General features: G+C 53.1%; 2 protein-coding genes across 2 annotated transcripts; one reads left to right on the top strand and one right to left on the bottom strand.

Moving 5' to 3' along the window:
• Positions 1–2,080: 2,080 nt before the first annotated feature.
• LOC104042476 (neuritin-like) lies at positions 2,081–7,689 on the top strand. Its single transcript, XM_064465157.1, has 3 exons — positions 2,081–2,123; positions 2,645–2,792; positions 6,887–7,689. Exons 1-3 carry the CDS (start codon positions 2,081–2,083, stop codon positions 7,110–7,112), a joined length of 417 nt encoding a protein of 138 aa, XP_064321227.1. The 3' UTR covers positions 7,113–7,689.
• A 4,035-nt stretch (positions 7,690–11,724) lies between these two features.
• On the bottom strand, positions 11,725–14,353 carry SYS1 (SYS1 golgi trafficking protein). The gene is made up of 3 exons (XM_064465733.1): positions 14,154–14,353; positions 13,339–13,406; positions 11,725–12,752 (listed from the first exon to the last, which is right to left on the bottom strand). The coding sequence occupies exons 1-3, from the start codon at positions 14,313–14,315 to the stop codon at positions 12,512–12,514; spliced, it is 471 nt and encodes a 156-aa protein (XP_064321803.1). The 5' UTR covers positions 14,316–14,353; the 3' UTR covers positions 11,725–12,511.
• Between the last annotated feature and the right edge of the window lie 21 nt (positions 14,354–14,374).

The raw sequence follows: 14,374 nt of genomic DNA, 5'->3' as shown, positions 1-14,374 counted from the left end.
ACCACAGTACATTCAGGATATAAAGCTACTGGAGAGTGTCCAGAGAAGGGACACGAAGTTGGTGAAGGGTTTAGAGGAGAAACTGTACGAGGGAGCAGCTAAAGCCACTTGGTCTGTTCAGCCTGGAGAAGAGGAGGCTGAGGGCAGCCCTCATCGTGGTCTGCAGCGTCCTCCCAAGGGGAGGAGGGGGGGCAGGTGCTGATCTCTTCTCTCTGGTGACCAATGTCAGGACCCGAGGGAATGGCAGGGAGATGTGTCAGGAGAGGTTTAGGTTGGGTATTAGGAAAAGGTTCTTCCCCCAGAGGGTGGTGGAGCTCTGGCACAGGTTCCCCAGGGAGGCATCACGGCACCAAGCCTGATGATATTCAAGAAGCACTTAGACAATGCCCTCAGAGACATGGTTGTCCTGTGCAGGGACAGGAGTTGGACTTGATGATCTTTGTGGGTCCCTTCAAACTCAGGACATTCTATGATTCTATGATTAGGATATGCTTCCTCATGCTGGAGGTTGCGAGGTGTCTGCCAGCAGCATGGAAGTGGGGATGGAGGAGGAGATGGAGGTAAGACATGGAAATTGATATGGAGGTGGAGATGGAGACAGACCCACCAGCAGCAGGACAGGCACATGCACCCCCTCCACGGTGCGCAGTCAGGGTGGGTCACCTGCTGCTGGGCTGGGGCTGGGGTGGGTGGGCCCCACTGCAGGGACATGGCACCCACTTCCCTCATCCTGGTGGCACAACTGCCACCACCGTGCTGCCCTGAGCACCCATCCACTCTGGGAGGGGAGCCATTTCTTAGAGCCAGGCAACCCAAGTCTAACACTAAGCCCATCTGGGGCTCGGTGCTGGCAGCAGAGTCCTGCTCTCCCTAGCGTGTCACAGGGCTGTGGCAAATCTAATGCCCATCAGTGGGCTGACTGAAACCACCGTGCCACTTGCTTTTCTCCCAGGTCAGACGGAGGTGTGGGGCTTGGTGGTGTGGGAGTTCACATTAGAAGAGGGAGATCTGTAGTTTGTTGTATTGTTTTTTTGTAAATAAAGAGATTTATTATGTTTTTTCAGACCCATGCTCTCTGTCTTAGGCTTGCATTTGCTTTGGGCACATGCAGCGTTTGCAGAGTTGCGGTTTCCACTTGCAGTGGTTCCTGGGGCTGGAGGCAGCTGGGGGTGCTGGCACTGCCGCCCAAGGGCAGGGTGTACCTGTGCACAAGGGGGTCTCGCTTATGGAGGTCACAGCACTGGGAACTAGTGGGGCTCATGGGCTGCTGGAGAGCGGTGTCCCCATCAGCAAAGCTGTCACCAGCAAAGAGTAAGCTCTGACATGACCGACCCCTGCAGTGGTGCCATCAAAGCAGCCAGGAAACCTTTGCTCCTCTTCTTGCTGGAAGAAAAGTAAAAGGACTAATGGGGCAAGAGCCAGGATCAGGCCGTAGAGATGCAAAGTGCAAAATCTTGAAAGCTTTGAATCTACACACATTCAGGGCTTTGTTTAATGTCCTGCATTGCTTCACCCTGTGCCATTCAGAGCATTAAAAGTGTGGCTGCACAGAGAGAGATGAAACCTGAAGCAAAGCAATCCTTGCCCTGCGCTGATTCCTGCTGCTGGTAGAGACCCCAGCCCCTGTTGCCCCCTCGGGGTGACACATGGAGTGGGCGGTGCAGCTTGCTGGAGTGAGGGTGCCGGGGGGGCTCTCGGGAGAGGGTGCCAGTGAAGGGGTGCCATGGGGCCTGTGGGTGCAGTGTCCCTGGATGTGGGTGCAAGGTGTGGGGAGCCATGGGTGCTGGCAGAGAGTCCCGAGGGGATCCGATGCCGTGAGTCGGGGGGATGCAGGATCCAGGGAGCTGCGTGGTACGATTGGGCCGGGGGCGCGGGGTGCAGGAACTGGGGGTGCGGGCACGGGGGTGCTCCCGGGCGCTCCTAGCCACGGCCCAGCCCCCTCCCTAATTGGCTGCGGCCAAAGCCGCTCCTTAGCGGCGGCCGGGGCCGGGCGCCCTCCCCGCGGAGGCGGGGAGCGGTACCGGCAGCAGGAGCGGGGCTGGAGCCCGTGGCCAGGCGGAGGCGCGGAGCCGGCGGCGGGATGGGGCAGCGGCGGGGCACGGCCGTGCTGCTCCTCGCCCTGGGTAAGGCTGGCCCGGCGGGGTTTTGGGGTGCCCGGGCTGGGGAGGGACCGCGTCCCAGGTGGCCTCTGGGCTGTCCAGGCGGGGGGTGATGCGGACACCCCCCCCACACACACCCTTCCCCCGGGCTGGTGCCATGCATCTCTCCCCGGCGGGCCCTGGCTGCCCGTGCTGAGCTGGCGGGGCTCCCCCTCCGGTCCCGGCCCTCTGCCCCGGGCCGGGAGCGCTGGTTGCAGGTGAGCAGCCGGGGCAGGCGGGGAGCGGGGTGCCCCGGCTGCCCCCGCATCAGCTCACTTCCCTGGCAGAGCGGCTCTTTGGGGCTCTCTGCACACTCGGGCAGGGCTGGGCAGGGGCAAGGGATGGCGCAAAGTTTGTGTGCATCCTGCATGCAAGGGGGAGCTCACTGTGCCCGGGTGGCACCAGCACTGTGGTGGCCCAGGGCTGCCCAGTTCACCCTGGGGAAGGAGGTGGGCTCCATCCCCAAAAGTCTTGGTGCTCACGCCGACCCCCTTGATGGCCAGCAGGGCACCTGGCTGGGCTGCTGGCACCAGGCACCGCCTGCACCAACGTTTACCAAGGCTTCTCACGCTGCGTCCTCAAGCTGGGGGAGAACATGGCCGTGTACGAGGAGATGGATGGTACTGAGCTGCAGGGGTTGCACCAAGTCTGTGGGTGAGTAGGGCCCCACGCTGGGACCCCCTGCCTGTCCCACCCTGCAGGGCCTGTCCCCAACGGAGGGTGAGTTGGGGGGCTTATCTGTGGTGCATGGCCAGTGTGGCTTTTTGGCGTTGCCCCTGTGCCAGGTGCTGCTCTCTCAGCTCTTTTCCTGCACGCCTGGATCCTGCTGGTGCATGCACACGCACGCGTGCTCCCCACCTCGCTCTGATTTCAGATCGACGCGGTAAGCTCCCTCCCTCTGTCTGTCTGTCCACCTGCCACACGGCTCCAGCCGGAGTTTGTGTCTGTGGCCCTCAGCAATAGCTCCAGCCCCAGGACTCGTACTGCAACTCCCTGCACGTCTGCAGCTGGGAGGAGCAGGGGTGGTGGGACCAGACCACCCTCTGGGAAATGCTCCCCTGCACACCCAGGTTTCAGACAGGGACTCGCACGTTGCTGGGCTGTCTCAGGGTCCAGTGCTGTGGGGAGCAGCCTGCAACCAGCCTTGAGTTAGATCCTGCTGCCCAAACCAAGCTTTCTCCCTCCTTCCCTGCTGAGAACCTTTGTCTGGCTTGAATTTGCCCCACTCCTGGTTTTCATGTGTTTGTAACAGGTGCCTTGAGATGTCCGTGTTGGGAGGATGTTAACTTTAGCAGAACTAAAACAATAGTAAAAGAGTGGTGTGAGGCGGGTTGGGGGAAGGGTCTTCTCAAAAATCAAGCAAGCAGAGGCGGCAAGACGGGGCAAGTGAAAGGTGGAAATAAAATGCTTGCAGAGATAAATGGGGGCAGCCCTGTGTGCCCAGCAGCGAGTCGTGGGGAATGAAAAGGAGTTAAAGGAAACACAGGCAGCAATTAAGGGAAAACCCGAGTGCCTCGGGGCAGTGTAAACCTGCCTGGGCAAGGTGAGGGCTGAGCGCCCTGTGGGTCAGGCTTTCCAAGCCGCTGAAAACCACCTTGTGGGCTGGGAGGGGAAGGCATCGCCCTTAGTGGTGGGGAGGAGGCTCTGGGACTTGCTCCACCATGCCAACACAGCTGGCTGGCATCTGTGGGGGCTGTGGCAGGGCAGGGGTCAGCCAGGATGGGGCAGTCAGCATTGCTGGAGGCAGGCTGGGCTCCGAGTGAGCCAGCACGAGGAGTCAGTGCTGCTGCCAAGGCAAGCAGAGGGTCCCCAGCCCTCCCACCTGCCCCAGCTGAAATATCTGACTTTGGTTGTTGCCAGAGTAAAAAACACTCAAAAAACCCCTCTTGCTCAAGGACAACAGAAAACTAACTAGCCCCCACTCTTTAAAATTTTTGTTTATTCATTTTGTCCATGCATTCCCCTGCCAGCAAGCATGCTGATGGGAGGTTGGCTGTGACTTGCTTTTTCTTTTCTCTTTTCCGTGCGACAGCCTAGCTCAGGATGAAAGTCCTTTCTGGCATGTGGCTGAAGGCTGGGTTGAAATAGGAACTGCTCTGTTTTGGGCTGTAATATGTGCTTTTTTGAACATGTGGTTTCTCGGTATTAGAGAAAAAAATGAGCACGCTGCCCAGCACGTGCTGTGGTTGACTGCTGGAGGCATGATTCCTCTGCTGAAACTCACATGAAATGTGTGAGATGAGTTTGTTTTTTTTTTTTTTTCTACAGGCTTTGGGGCACTAACAGCAAAGAACAGGTCCTGGGACCTTCCCTGCAGCCAGGGCTGGGGCCCTGCACCTTCAGGGACATGCCAGCTTCTGCCAGTCCCAGTGCACAGCTAGCCCGGCTTGCCGTGGCGGGAGGGAAAAAGTGATGGTGTCCCAGCTTCGTGCCAGGAAATACTTCTGAATTATTAGCCTTTAACCTTCCACTTTGCCCATTGCTGTATGCTTTCCTGGTGCTGCGCTCCCCTCTCCGGGAGCGCAGATGAGGGCAGACCCAGAGCTGGGAGCCGGCACGGGGCTGGTGGCGTCTCGGCTCTGTGTGCGCGGTGCTGCCCCAGAGCCGGCCTGCCTGGCTGAGCAGATGGAGGCTGCGAAGGGTGAAACATTGGGAATTGCCATCCCGGCTGACAGCTGAACCAGGCAGGAGCTGTCATCCCCCTACAGGTTTAACCCTTTCCTGGCAGAGCTGCCTCCTGCTGCTGCTGCAGCTCGGGAGCGAGCGTGGGAGGTTACCTGGGTTGGCACCAGATTTTCTCATTATCTGGGGGCATTTATTCTGCCCCAGTGACTCGGTTTAATGAACTCCCTCACAGCTGGTGTTCTGACGTAAGCCCTGGTAGGAAAGCTAAGTAGAGTGCTCAGGTCTGCGTGTCTGTGCAAGGTGTCATCTCCAGCACAGGGCACTTGGGCTAAACCAAGCCAGCCCCTTTCTGTGCGCCGGGTGCCTGCTCGGCCGGCCGGGCTCTTCCCCCTTCCCGAGGGGTGCCTAGTGTGCCCGGTGTCCTGGCAGGCACTGGGAAGGTGGCAGAGCAATTGCTCCTGTCCTGTGGCAGTCCCCAGCTTGCAGCTGCGAATCATGGCCTGGAGGTGGTGCCCAGCCCCAGCTAATGTGGGACAGCAAACCTGAGGTGGAGGGGAGGGCAGGAGGGTGGGTGCCTCGGGGTGCCAGTCGCTGGGTGCTGTGGGCCTGTGGAGGCTGGGGAGCTGGCTGGGACCTAGGGGTGCTGCCCACGGCTGGTCCCCACCTTGCCCTGGTGTCAGGTGCCAGGACATGCTCCAAAGAAGCTGCAATATGAAATGCTTTTGCAAAGCGCTTTTCAGGTAAAAGAAAACTCTCTTTGAAAGAAGTCGGGGAAGGTTAGTGGAAAGCATGGCATAGAGCCTTATCTGTCCTTTGGGGAAGCTTTTGTTTTGGAGAGGAACCACTTCCAGAGCAGAGGATGGCCCACGGCATTTGCTGAGACTTTCGAGCTCCTGCTGTTTCATTTTGTGGGTTTGTACCTAACGAAACAGAGACCTCGCCTGTGAAATCAGCTGTGTCGGGGCTTACGGACATGCTAGTGTGCATATAGCAGCCTGCCAGGCTGTGGATGCCCTCCCTGTCACAGAGCAGCACCTACAGCTGCCTTTGGGGAGTCCCCTATGCAGTCTAATCCTCCTGTACTCTGGTGTGATGCCCATTCTGGTCTTCTCACGTCACGTCGGGGGATGTGGTATAGGCTGCTACCTGCTGTCCTTGTCCCTGGACAGCTGGAGCCCACCCTTCCCTGCTCAGCTTCACACCTGTGGGGAGGGAGCATGTTGGAAACAGCTCAAAACCAGCTTCTTCAGAGCCACTGTGCTTCTTCACCAAAGGTAAGGAAGGAGTTCAGGGAGGGGCTAAAGTCTTGGCAGGCTGGACACTTCTCTGGATAAATGCAGCGTGGGGTCACCCTGCATGGTGCTGGCCCCAGCATGCTGGACCAGTGGGGTAGTGTCCACTGTGCCCCTCCAGGAGAGTATTCCTGGGGGCTCTGTTTTTCAGCCCAGTTTCTGCTGGGGTTTTTTCCCTGCCTAGCTCTAGCTCTGGATCTGAAAAAAAAAAAAAAAGAATCCAAGTTGCCGTCCCCAGGGGAAGCAGCCAAGGGGGTCTTCAGTGAGCAGCTCCCAGTTTATTCCTACACGACTGTGGGTTATCTTTGCCCGTGTTGTTCTTTTTCCCTGGTGCTCCCCAAAAGCCTCTTTCCATTGAACAGCTTCTACTCACACAGGGTAATACCTAGCAGATAAGTAGAGATGTGTCTGACAAGAACATGGTGTAGCTCCTCCTGCCTCTGCCTGTACCTTAGTTATAAAGCTGCGATGGTCTGTGGGAGACTTTGTCCTTCTCCTTGCTTTGTGCTCATGTTTTGCCCTTGACTCAACTTGGAGAAATCTATGAATGAAACGTGCTGGCCTTTGTTCACAGGCTGTTTTATATACTCAGGGTACTCAGTTCCAAAGGGAAACATTGTTGATGGGAAAATAATGGATTTTATTGACTTCTGGGGCAGGAGGAAGCATTAAATAATTTCAGTGTGTTTGGAGTTTTATCTGAGAAGCTCTGGGAGATGGAGGGAATGACAAAATACTGAGGGCAGGCTTGAGGCAGCAAGGCTCTGCCTGACTCCTTGGCATTGTGCTACTGTGAAGGGACTGACAGTGTGGTGTCTGCCCTGGCTGCAGGTACTGGGATGAATTTCACACGTGTGCCCTGACGGTGCTTTGGGAGTGCCACAAGGAAGCAGCGGATGTCTGGGAGATGCTGAGAAGGGAGTCTCGAAAAATCAAATTTCAAGGCAGCTTGTTTGACCTCTGCAGCCCCAGCACGGCCCAAAGCTTTGCCTGGACCCACATTCCCAACATTTCCATCCTCGGTGTCCCCTTTATCATCACTTGGCTGAACTTATAAGCTGCAGCTCTGTACGTATCGCAGCAAAGGTGGTGGCGGCAGCGTGTGTTGTGGCATCTTTCTGATCACATTTCCAAACCTCTGAGGAACACACTGTGCAGTGCTCAGCGAACACTTGGGTCCATCCTGCACCTATGAGATGTGGAAGAGCTCAGCAGCATCTCCTGGGCTTTGCTATTTATCTGTAATTTGGGATAATGGCTGTCCCTTTCTGCCTGAAGGCACAGATGCAGATCTGGCTGACTGCAGAATTTGGGAAATTGTAGATCTGGGGCAGAGGATTTTGGGGAAAAATGATTAATTGGTTGTGAACGCTGGATTCTTTTGGACTCTTCTATGACTACTCCTCCTAAACCTGTTTACTTTGCTGGCTCTTACCACCAGACCAACTCTCCAGATTTTTGATTTGGGCACTGAAAACAAGAGGGGCATTTTCACCACTGATTCGTGAGGTGCAGGGGACAGTGTACATCCTGTCAAAGGCGGAAAAAGTCCTTACCACCCTGAACTGGCTTTTTTCCTTTGAGGACATGGTGAAACCCCTGCAGAATAATAATCACAGGTGCATGGCTTCTCTTGCACACATGTGGATTCTCAGGTAACTCCTGTGTTATGTGTAAATCCCTTTTCTAAGGAAACAGAGGGCAAAAATATTTGGTGGGAGAGGGAGTGTCAAGCTAGCAGGACAAAAAGGATTTATAGCAACTCTTTTGCTTTAAAGCTTTCCCCAGGGTACCTGTAAGCAGCTCTGTGGGTGGCAGAGTGTCATTCCAGAGTATTAAAGTTTTTGTTGTAGAGCCTACAGCATGGTAGAAGCTATTTGTCCTGGCTCGTGTTCAATAGCACAGTCTCTTCTTGTCTCCTGTGCAGCTCAGAGCGTTGTGAGTTTTGCAGCTTCCGTACAAGCATGAAAGGTTTTACGATGGAGAGGTGCTTGCAAGTGATTTCTGTCTAGGTTAGAAAACCACAATATTACGGGCCAGTATGAGGCAGTTCTGTGTTTTAAGGATGCTGATGTGGCTCTGTGTCCTGCCTGGCTGCACAGGGCCATAGGAGCCATGGTGACCCAGTATGGGTCTATAACCTGCTCCTCTGAGGGTCTCAGGCCAGTTGCTTGCTAAGATGAAGCACAGTGAGTCCTGATGGGACTTTCTACAGCTTCCAATGCATTCCCCGTGTGGTACTGCTGCTCCAGAATGGGGAAGGAGCTGGTTTTCATCATACTCTAATCAGGGCTCAACAGCTGGATGTAGGGGTGAGCTCCATGTTGGAATTATGGGATCCAGCTGTCTTTCATCAGATCTGAAATTTCCATGTTTAACTAGCAGCCTGACCTTCCTAGATGTGTCACACATCATGGGCTGTTTTCACAGGTTGGTTGGCCCCTTACCAGGACACTTGCTTTGCCTTCAGTAGGGGCAGGCAGTTGCTAACAGCGAAGGACAGTCCTGCGCAGAGCTGGGAAAGCTTCATAGCTCCTTGTGGTCCTGAGAAACACTGAAGAAAGACCTCGCACTGGTAGTTTGAGTGCTGCCTGCCATGGGAGTGGGTGCAGCAGTAGGTACCACCAGCCACAGGAGGTTCTGAAATGGTGCCCCCAAACATGAAAATCTGCTTTACAGTGTGAGCAGTGGATCTGGGGCCCTGCTGGCCCCACTGGATGCATTATAGGTGCGTGGGCAAGCTTCCCCTACAGCAAAGGATCTTTTTACCAATGGTGGTGTTAGACTTTTTAATGACGAGTGATGCTACTCTCCTTTAGCATTAATGTGTTCTTCCTCTTACCTCCCTCTCACTTAACACTCTGCTCCTGTGGCAGCAGGAGGGAACAAATAAATTAGGCAAAATCCAAAAAATAAGTCACAGAGGAGCAGCTGGTGTTCAGACAGCACTTCAGTGTGAGGCACATAGGCCTTCTACAGACAAGAGTTGCTACTTATGTACTCGGCATCTCAGGCACAGAGCCTTAAGATAAGTAGTGGAGAAAGGGTAAACCAGAGCACTGCAGAACCTGGAGTGAACCACTCGGTTGCTTTGTTTTTTCCTCTTATTCTGTTCCAAAAGCAGCCTATGCTGTCTGATCCTGTTCCCCTCTCCTGTTATCTCTTTTCCTGCCTGTGGTCTGTAGCTGGGAAAGACCAAAGCAGGTGGATATTGTATACAATGAAGGCTGGAGTCTTTTGGGTCCAAATCCTGTACCTGCTCTCTGTTTAGAAAAGGTGTTTTCCTAAAGCCATTAAACAAATAAGAACAATCCCCCAAAATCCCACAATTCTTAGCTTCTCTTTGGCATCTTCCCTGTTAAAATTTTCTACTTTTAAACAGCTTTGGGGAAGGGGAATGTAAAAGTCTCAGCAGAGACCTCCAAGACGTCTTCTTTTTGCAAAACCATGGATACAAATAGCTAGCTGACACTACCACTGTCTCTAAGAAGAGCAGGTGTTGAGGAGAATTTTCCCTGGAAGCAAATCCCTCAACTCTTGCACACAAAACCAAAAAAAAATCATTAAGAAACAAAGACCATCTGCCACCATTCAGGTATGGAGCAGCAGATTATTTTTTTTTTTAAGCCAAAGGCGCTCCTAAATCTGACTGATAGTATGTGACTGAAAATTAGGTCTCACAGTATGGGAGTGATGAGTTTCAGAGGTTCCCTCCTCAATCCGTATTTCATTTTTAGCACATTTCCCTATGACCAGGACAATTACAGTAGATTTTCTTTAAAAAAACCCCAGAAATACAGATTCAGTGCTCAAAGGCAAAGTCAGCAGACTTTCAGAAAGAATTTATAATCCTACAGCACACTTTATGCTGGTGCAGTGCAGCTTGTGGATGTCCTGCAGCCTCAGTGTTAAATCCACATTTGTCAAGGATTTTTCTTGTGGCCTTGCTCTGAGTATCTCCAGACAGAAACCTGTACCCAGAGTTCACCCTGCTCCTCCCTGCAGGGGAGGCTGCTGAAGCAGCTACAGCATCTCTCATGTATTCAGAAAGTAAGGAGGCAAGTGTTCCTTGCTCCAAAGTCTTCATTCCTGTTCTTACAGGGGAACAAAAGTAGGACCTCTTTAATAGCCTCACAGCAACTCCGGGATCAGCTGCCCATTCCCTTTAAGAAATGGGATGAATGTGGTTTCCCTCTGCGCTCTCACAGTCACTGTAATTAGTGTTCTAGCTCACATTTGCCTTAAGACCACCCCTGAAGAACACAGGAGTTCACACTGTGCTTTGGTGTGATGTTAAGCCTTGAATTAAACCTGCGAACTCTCCCTGTGCAGGACTGGGATGTTTGTTCTCACAAATAGCAACAAAAAGCAGGAGAGGACAAAACAAGCCTGAAAGTGTCTGATACCAAGCCCCCAGGCAGAGTGTGCCCTCTGCACCCTGATCCCAATCGCAGCGCACCAACTGCTCTTTTCTGAAGGAGATACTGGCACCTACTGGAAGACCAGTTTATTTCTAAGCTGAAGGTGACCGGAAGAAAGGCAAGTACCCTTATGTACGAGGAACGAGCAGATTTTGAGAAGGGATGAACTGTCCTGACTGTAGAGCAGAGCTGCGGGGGAAGCCCTAGAAAGGGTGGCCCTCCAGCAAGTGTTGGCTTCTGCGTAGAAAAAAAACTTGTGTAGACTCTTTCTCTGAAAGACTGCTGCTGTTCTTAAACTGTGCTTAAAGGGGTGTTGGTCAGGAAGAGGTCCTGGCAAAATCTCAGAACATAAGAAGTTCTGTCTAAACAAATGTAACTGGCAATCTTCCTCTGTGGCAGACCTGCCAAGTATTTAAAACATCAGGATGTTATCCTGCCCCAATTTATAGTATCTGAATATGAGAGCAGGAATTGAAATACAGCTTCCCCCAGTAACAGAAGTCAAAAGAGCAGCTTCAAAGAGTTTAGCAACTTCTGCATCTCAAATCATCCCACCACTTTTCAACAAGATGAATTAGCAAATAATTTCTGCAAATTAACACAAATATTAATATACAAAGGAAAGTTACTACAGCAAGATGCTGCACAGGAGAAAAATCTGTCTTTAGAACAGGCCTTGCCCTCATTTGGGATCACACAAACTGACCATCCCTCAGCAGAAACCAGGCAGGGTACAGGTCTGCTTGCTTGGGCTGCTGGAGGGACCATCCAGCTTTAGCCCCTCAGCAGTAAGGTGGTGTCCCTGCCTGCCCACAGGTGATAGTTATTTGAAGTGCCTCTCAATAAAGGCACATCCTGTTATTCTGAGAAACATGCAGCAGTCTGTTACTTCTCACCTCTACCAGACCAGATCTGTCACTAGACTTCTGAAGCCTGACAGGAAGAGCCAGACAAGTGAGAGCAGCAGCACATCTCCAGGACACCTTTGCAGGCTTCCCTAGGACAGCTCCATCCTCAGGCTGGACGTAGAATCACAGAATGGTTTGGGTTGGAAGGGCCCTTTAGAGGCCATCTAGTCCAACCCCCCTGCAGCGAGCAGGGACATCTTCAACAGGCTCAGGGTGCTCTGCCTGACCTTTAATGTTTCCAGGGATAATGGAAATGGGATGTAGAGACCCTGGATTGCTGACACTCCTCCTGAAGCAAGGATTATGCTGGCTGACTTCCAAGACAGCACTCACTGATGCCTTCATTTCAGAGCAGAGGTATGAAATATTTATTGTAGGAAATTTTATGTGCCCTAGACAGTGGGCATCTTACAGCCACATCTCCTCTGGCCCCGTCCTTCTGTTGCCATGATACAGACGCTCATGGTATTTCTTGAAGTGTTCAGCTTCCCAGGAGAACCGTAACACACTCACAGGAACATATTTTTATTATTATAAAAGATTTCTTCAGCAAACTGCTGTCTGACACCTCCGTGTATTAAACATGGAAACAGCAAACCAACCCATCTAACATAGGTTTCTAGGGTCTCAGCTGGTGATTCAGGTAAGTACAACTATTTTCTTTCTCCCCATCCATTCACTTCCTTGACTTTTTTTCCAACCAAAGCCCAAACAAGTTAGAGAAGCAGCAGCTCCCAGCCCCACCGCTCACTGCGCCAGCTCCCACAGGAAGAGCTGACCATTGCATTACCCATACTGGGCACTCCCACATCTGTTAAATTCCAGATGCTCCTCATGCATCAAGTTTTGCTACCTGGCTTTAACAGTCTCATGAGTGAAGAGTTTAAGAGCACACTCACCATACAGTCATATTAAATGCTTTGTGTTAACAAAATAAACATCTGCTCCTCCCCTGTTGTCGGCTGATGCCGGAGGAGACGTTCAAACTCATGCAGTCACCAAGGTCCGAAAGAAAAAAAACAAGTCTAAACAGACCTGCTGTGCTTCTTCAGTGATGGTTCTCAGGCATTAGATGCACTTGTGCTGGAAACAATGACATAATGCAGCATGTTGTTGCCAGAGCGAGTCTATACGTTGGATTTAGGGGCAGAACTGAGGGGGATTTCTCTGAGTTCTATCCTCATGCAGAGGTACTCCCCAATAGCAGCCATCAGTGCAGTGCACACAATGTGCACCAGCCACCATGTTAGAGTCGAGGGAAAGTGCGAGTTATAAATCCAGCAGCCCAGAAGGTGGAAGAAGTGAACCGTGACTGTGAAATCCAGGCACTGCTTTCCTCGGCGGATGAAGTACAGCAAGCCCAGAGCACTGCAAAGTAAGGACAGAGATTAATAACAAACTGCTCTATGCCTATGGAGAAGACAGTACAGCATTAGTGACCAGCAGCTGTCAGTGCTGATTATTTAGCTGTTTCAAAACTTCTTGAATGTTTTAAGGATGAGTTTCTTCTGACCTCTCTTCCAGCCGCTGCAGCAAGACTTACATGCTTACAGCCTTTTAATTGCATGACGGCAGGGAAATGAGCTTTTAATGCAGAGAGCCAGGCAGGAATTTTTAAACTATCTCCCCCAGTAATCTTTGCCCAGGGGCAAAACATATTCTTGTTTATAGATCAGTGTTTGCCAAGATCCATTAATTCTAACTTTCAGTAAAATCTCTCACAGAAGTAAATCTTATTCCCAGCTGCGAAACTGTGGCAGTGAAGTGAAATGCCTTATCCAGGATCTAGCAAGTCAGGAGTTGGCACCTCCCAGCTGCCCTCAGCAGACATACTAACCAGGCACAGGGCCTTTGGGAGATGTTTCGAGTGATGTGGTAGTTCACACTGAATTCTCTTAAAGTTTAATGTTAAGAAAGAACAAGACACAGGTGCTCCAGCTAGTTGCCAACTTACCAGGTGAGTGCATTGAGGATGAAAGCCATCATGGAGAGCCTCCCAGGTGGGGTTGAGAAGCCTAAAATCTACACGGGACTATTAGTAGGAAACCGCGGCGCAAATCACAGCCCACAGCACACAATCTCATCCCGTGGCCCAGCCGCATCAGCACTGCCCTGCGCTGATTATCATCCATAAGAGAAGCCTGAGCAGTTACAGCAGGTCCTTCTAAGAGGTCTGTCTCTCTGCCCTGGGGGTACCTATAGAAAAGGGACAAGTCCATTTCTATACTGAGGGGTACCACCCAAACAGGGTGTGGAGCATGTGTGTCTCCATACAGGGGTCACCTATACAGGGGAGGGCACCTGTCTTTATACTGGGGGCACCTATACAGGGCACCTGTCTCTATACTGGGGGGGCCACCCATACAGCGAGATGCTGTCTCTACACCGGGGCACCTATATGGGAGGGCGCCTGTCGCTACACTGGGGGCACCTACTCGGGAGGGCGCCTGTTTCTATACTGGGGGCAGCACCCATACAGCAAGGTGCTGCCTCTACAGCGGAGCACCGCCTTGCCAAAGGGAAGGTGCTGGGGGCACCTACACCAACAGCAGGCCTGTCTCTACACCGGGGGCCTGCCTATGGCGGCGGAGTTGTCCCTCACACCGTGGCGGGGGGAGGCCCGTCTCCATAGCGGGTGCTGTCCCTCACACCGGGGCCCGCCCGCCCGGGGAGCGGGCTCCGTCCCCCCCGCAGGGAGCCCCCCAGCGCGGCCCCGCCGCCACAGCGGCCTGCGCCGCCGGCGGCGCCCGAGCCACCCCGCGCCCTCACCTCGTCGCTGAAGACCTGGTGTAGGGAGGGCCCGGTGCTGCCCAGGGTGCCGAGCAGGGCGAGCCAGAGCCCGAGCGAGCTGTAGTAGCCCGCCTGCAGCAGCACCATCTGCGCCAGGATCAGCGCCGGGTCCCACACGTAGCTGCGGAACTGCGCCGCCATCGCCCGCCCGCCACAGCGCGCCGGAAGTTGGCCGCTGCAGCGCCCCCTGGCGTAGCGGA

The sequence above is a fragment of the Phalacrocorax carbo genome, chromosome 14 (genome assembly GCF_963921805.1).
Source record: "Phalacrocorax carbo chromosome 14, bPhaCar2.1, whole genome shotgun sequence".
NCBI lineage: Eukaryota > Metazoa > Chordata > Aves > Suliformes > Phalacrocoracidae > Phalacrocorax > Phalacrocorax carbo.
The sequence above is the reverse complement of the archived record's forward strand: the minus strand, read 5'-3'. Positions and strand labels throughout refer to the sequence as shown.

Excerpts from the sequence above, each read along its gene's own strand:
- LOC104042476 (XM_064465157.1), top strand. The coding sequence starts at position 2,081 with ATGGGGCAGCGGCGGGGCACGGCCGTGCTGCTCCTCGCCCTGG. Across the intron at positions 2,124-2,644 it reads CGTGCTGCTCCTCGCCCTGG|GGCACCTGGCTGGGCTGCTG; the intron begins GTAAGGCTGGCC and ends GATGGCCAGCAG. Across the intron at positions 2,793-6,886 it reads GGGTTGCACCAAGTCTGTGG|GTACTGGGATGAATTTCACA; the intron begins GTGAGTAGGGCC and ends CCCTGGCTGCAG.
- SYS1 (XM_064465733.1), bottom strand. The coding sequence starts at position 14,315 with ATGGCGGCGCAGTTCCGCAGCTACGTGTGGGACCCGGCGCTGATCCTG. Across the intron at positions 13,407-14,153 it reads ACCAGGTCTTCAGCGACGAG|ATTTTAGGCTTCTCAACCCC; the intron begins GTGAGGGCGCGG and ends AGTCCCGTGTAG. Across the intron at positions 12,753-13,338 it reads ATCCTCAATGCACTCACCTG|TGCTCTGGGCTTGCTGTACT; the intron begins GTAAGTTGGCAA and ends CTTACTTTGCAG.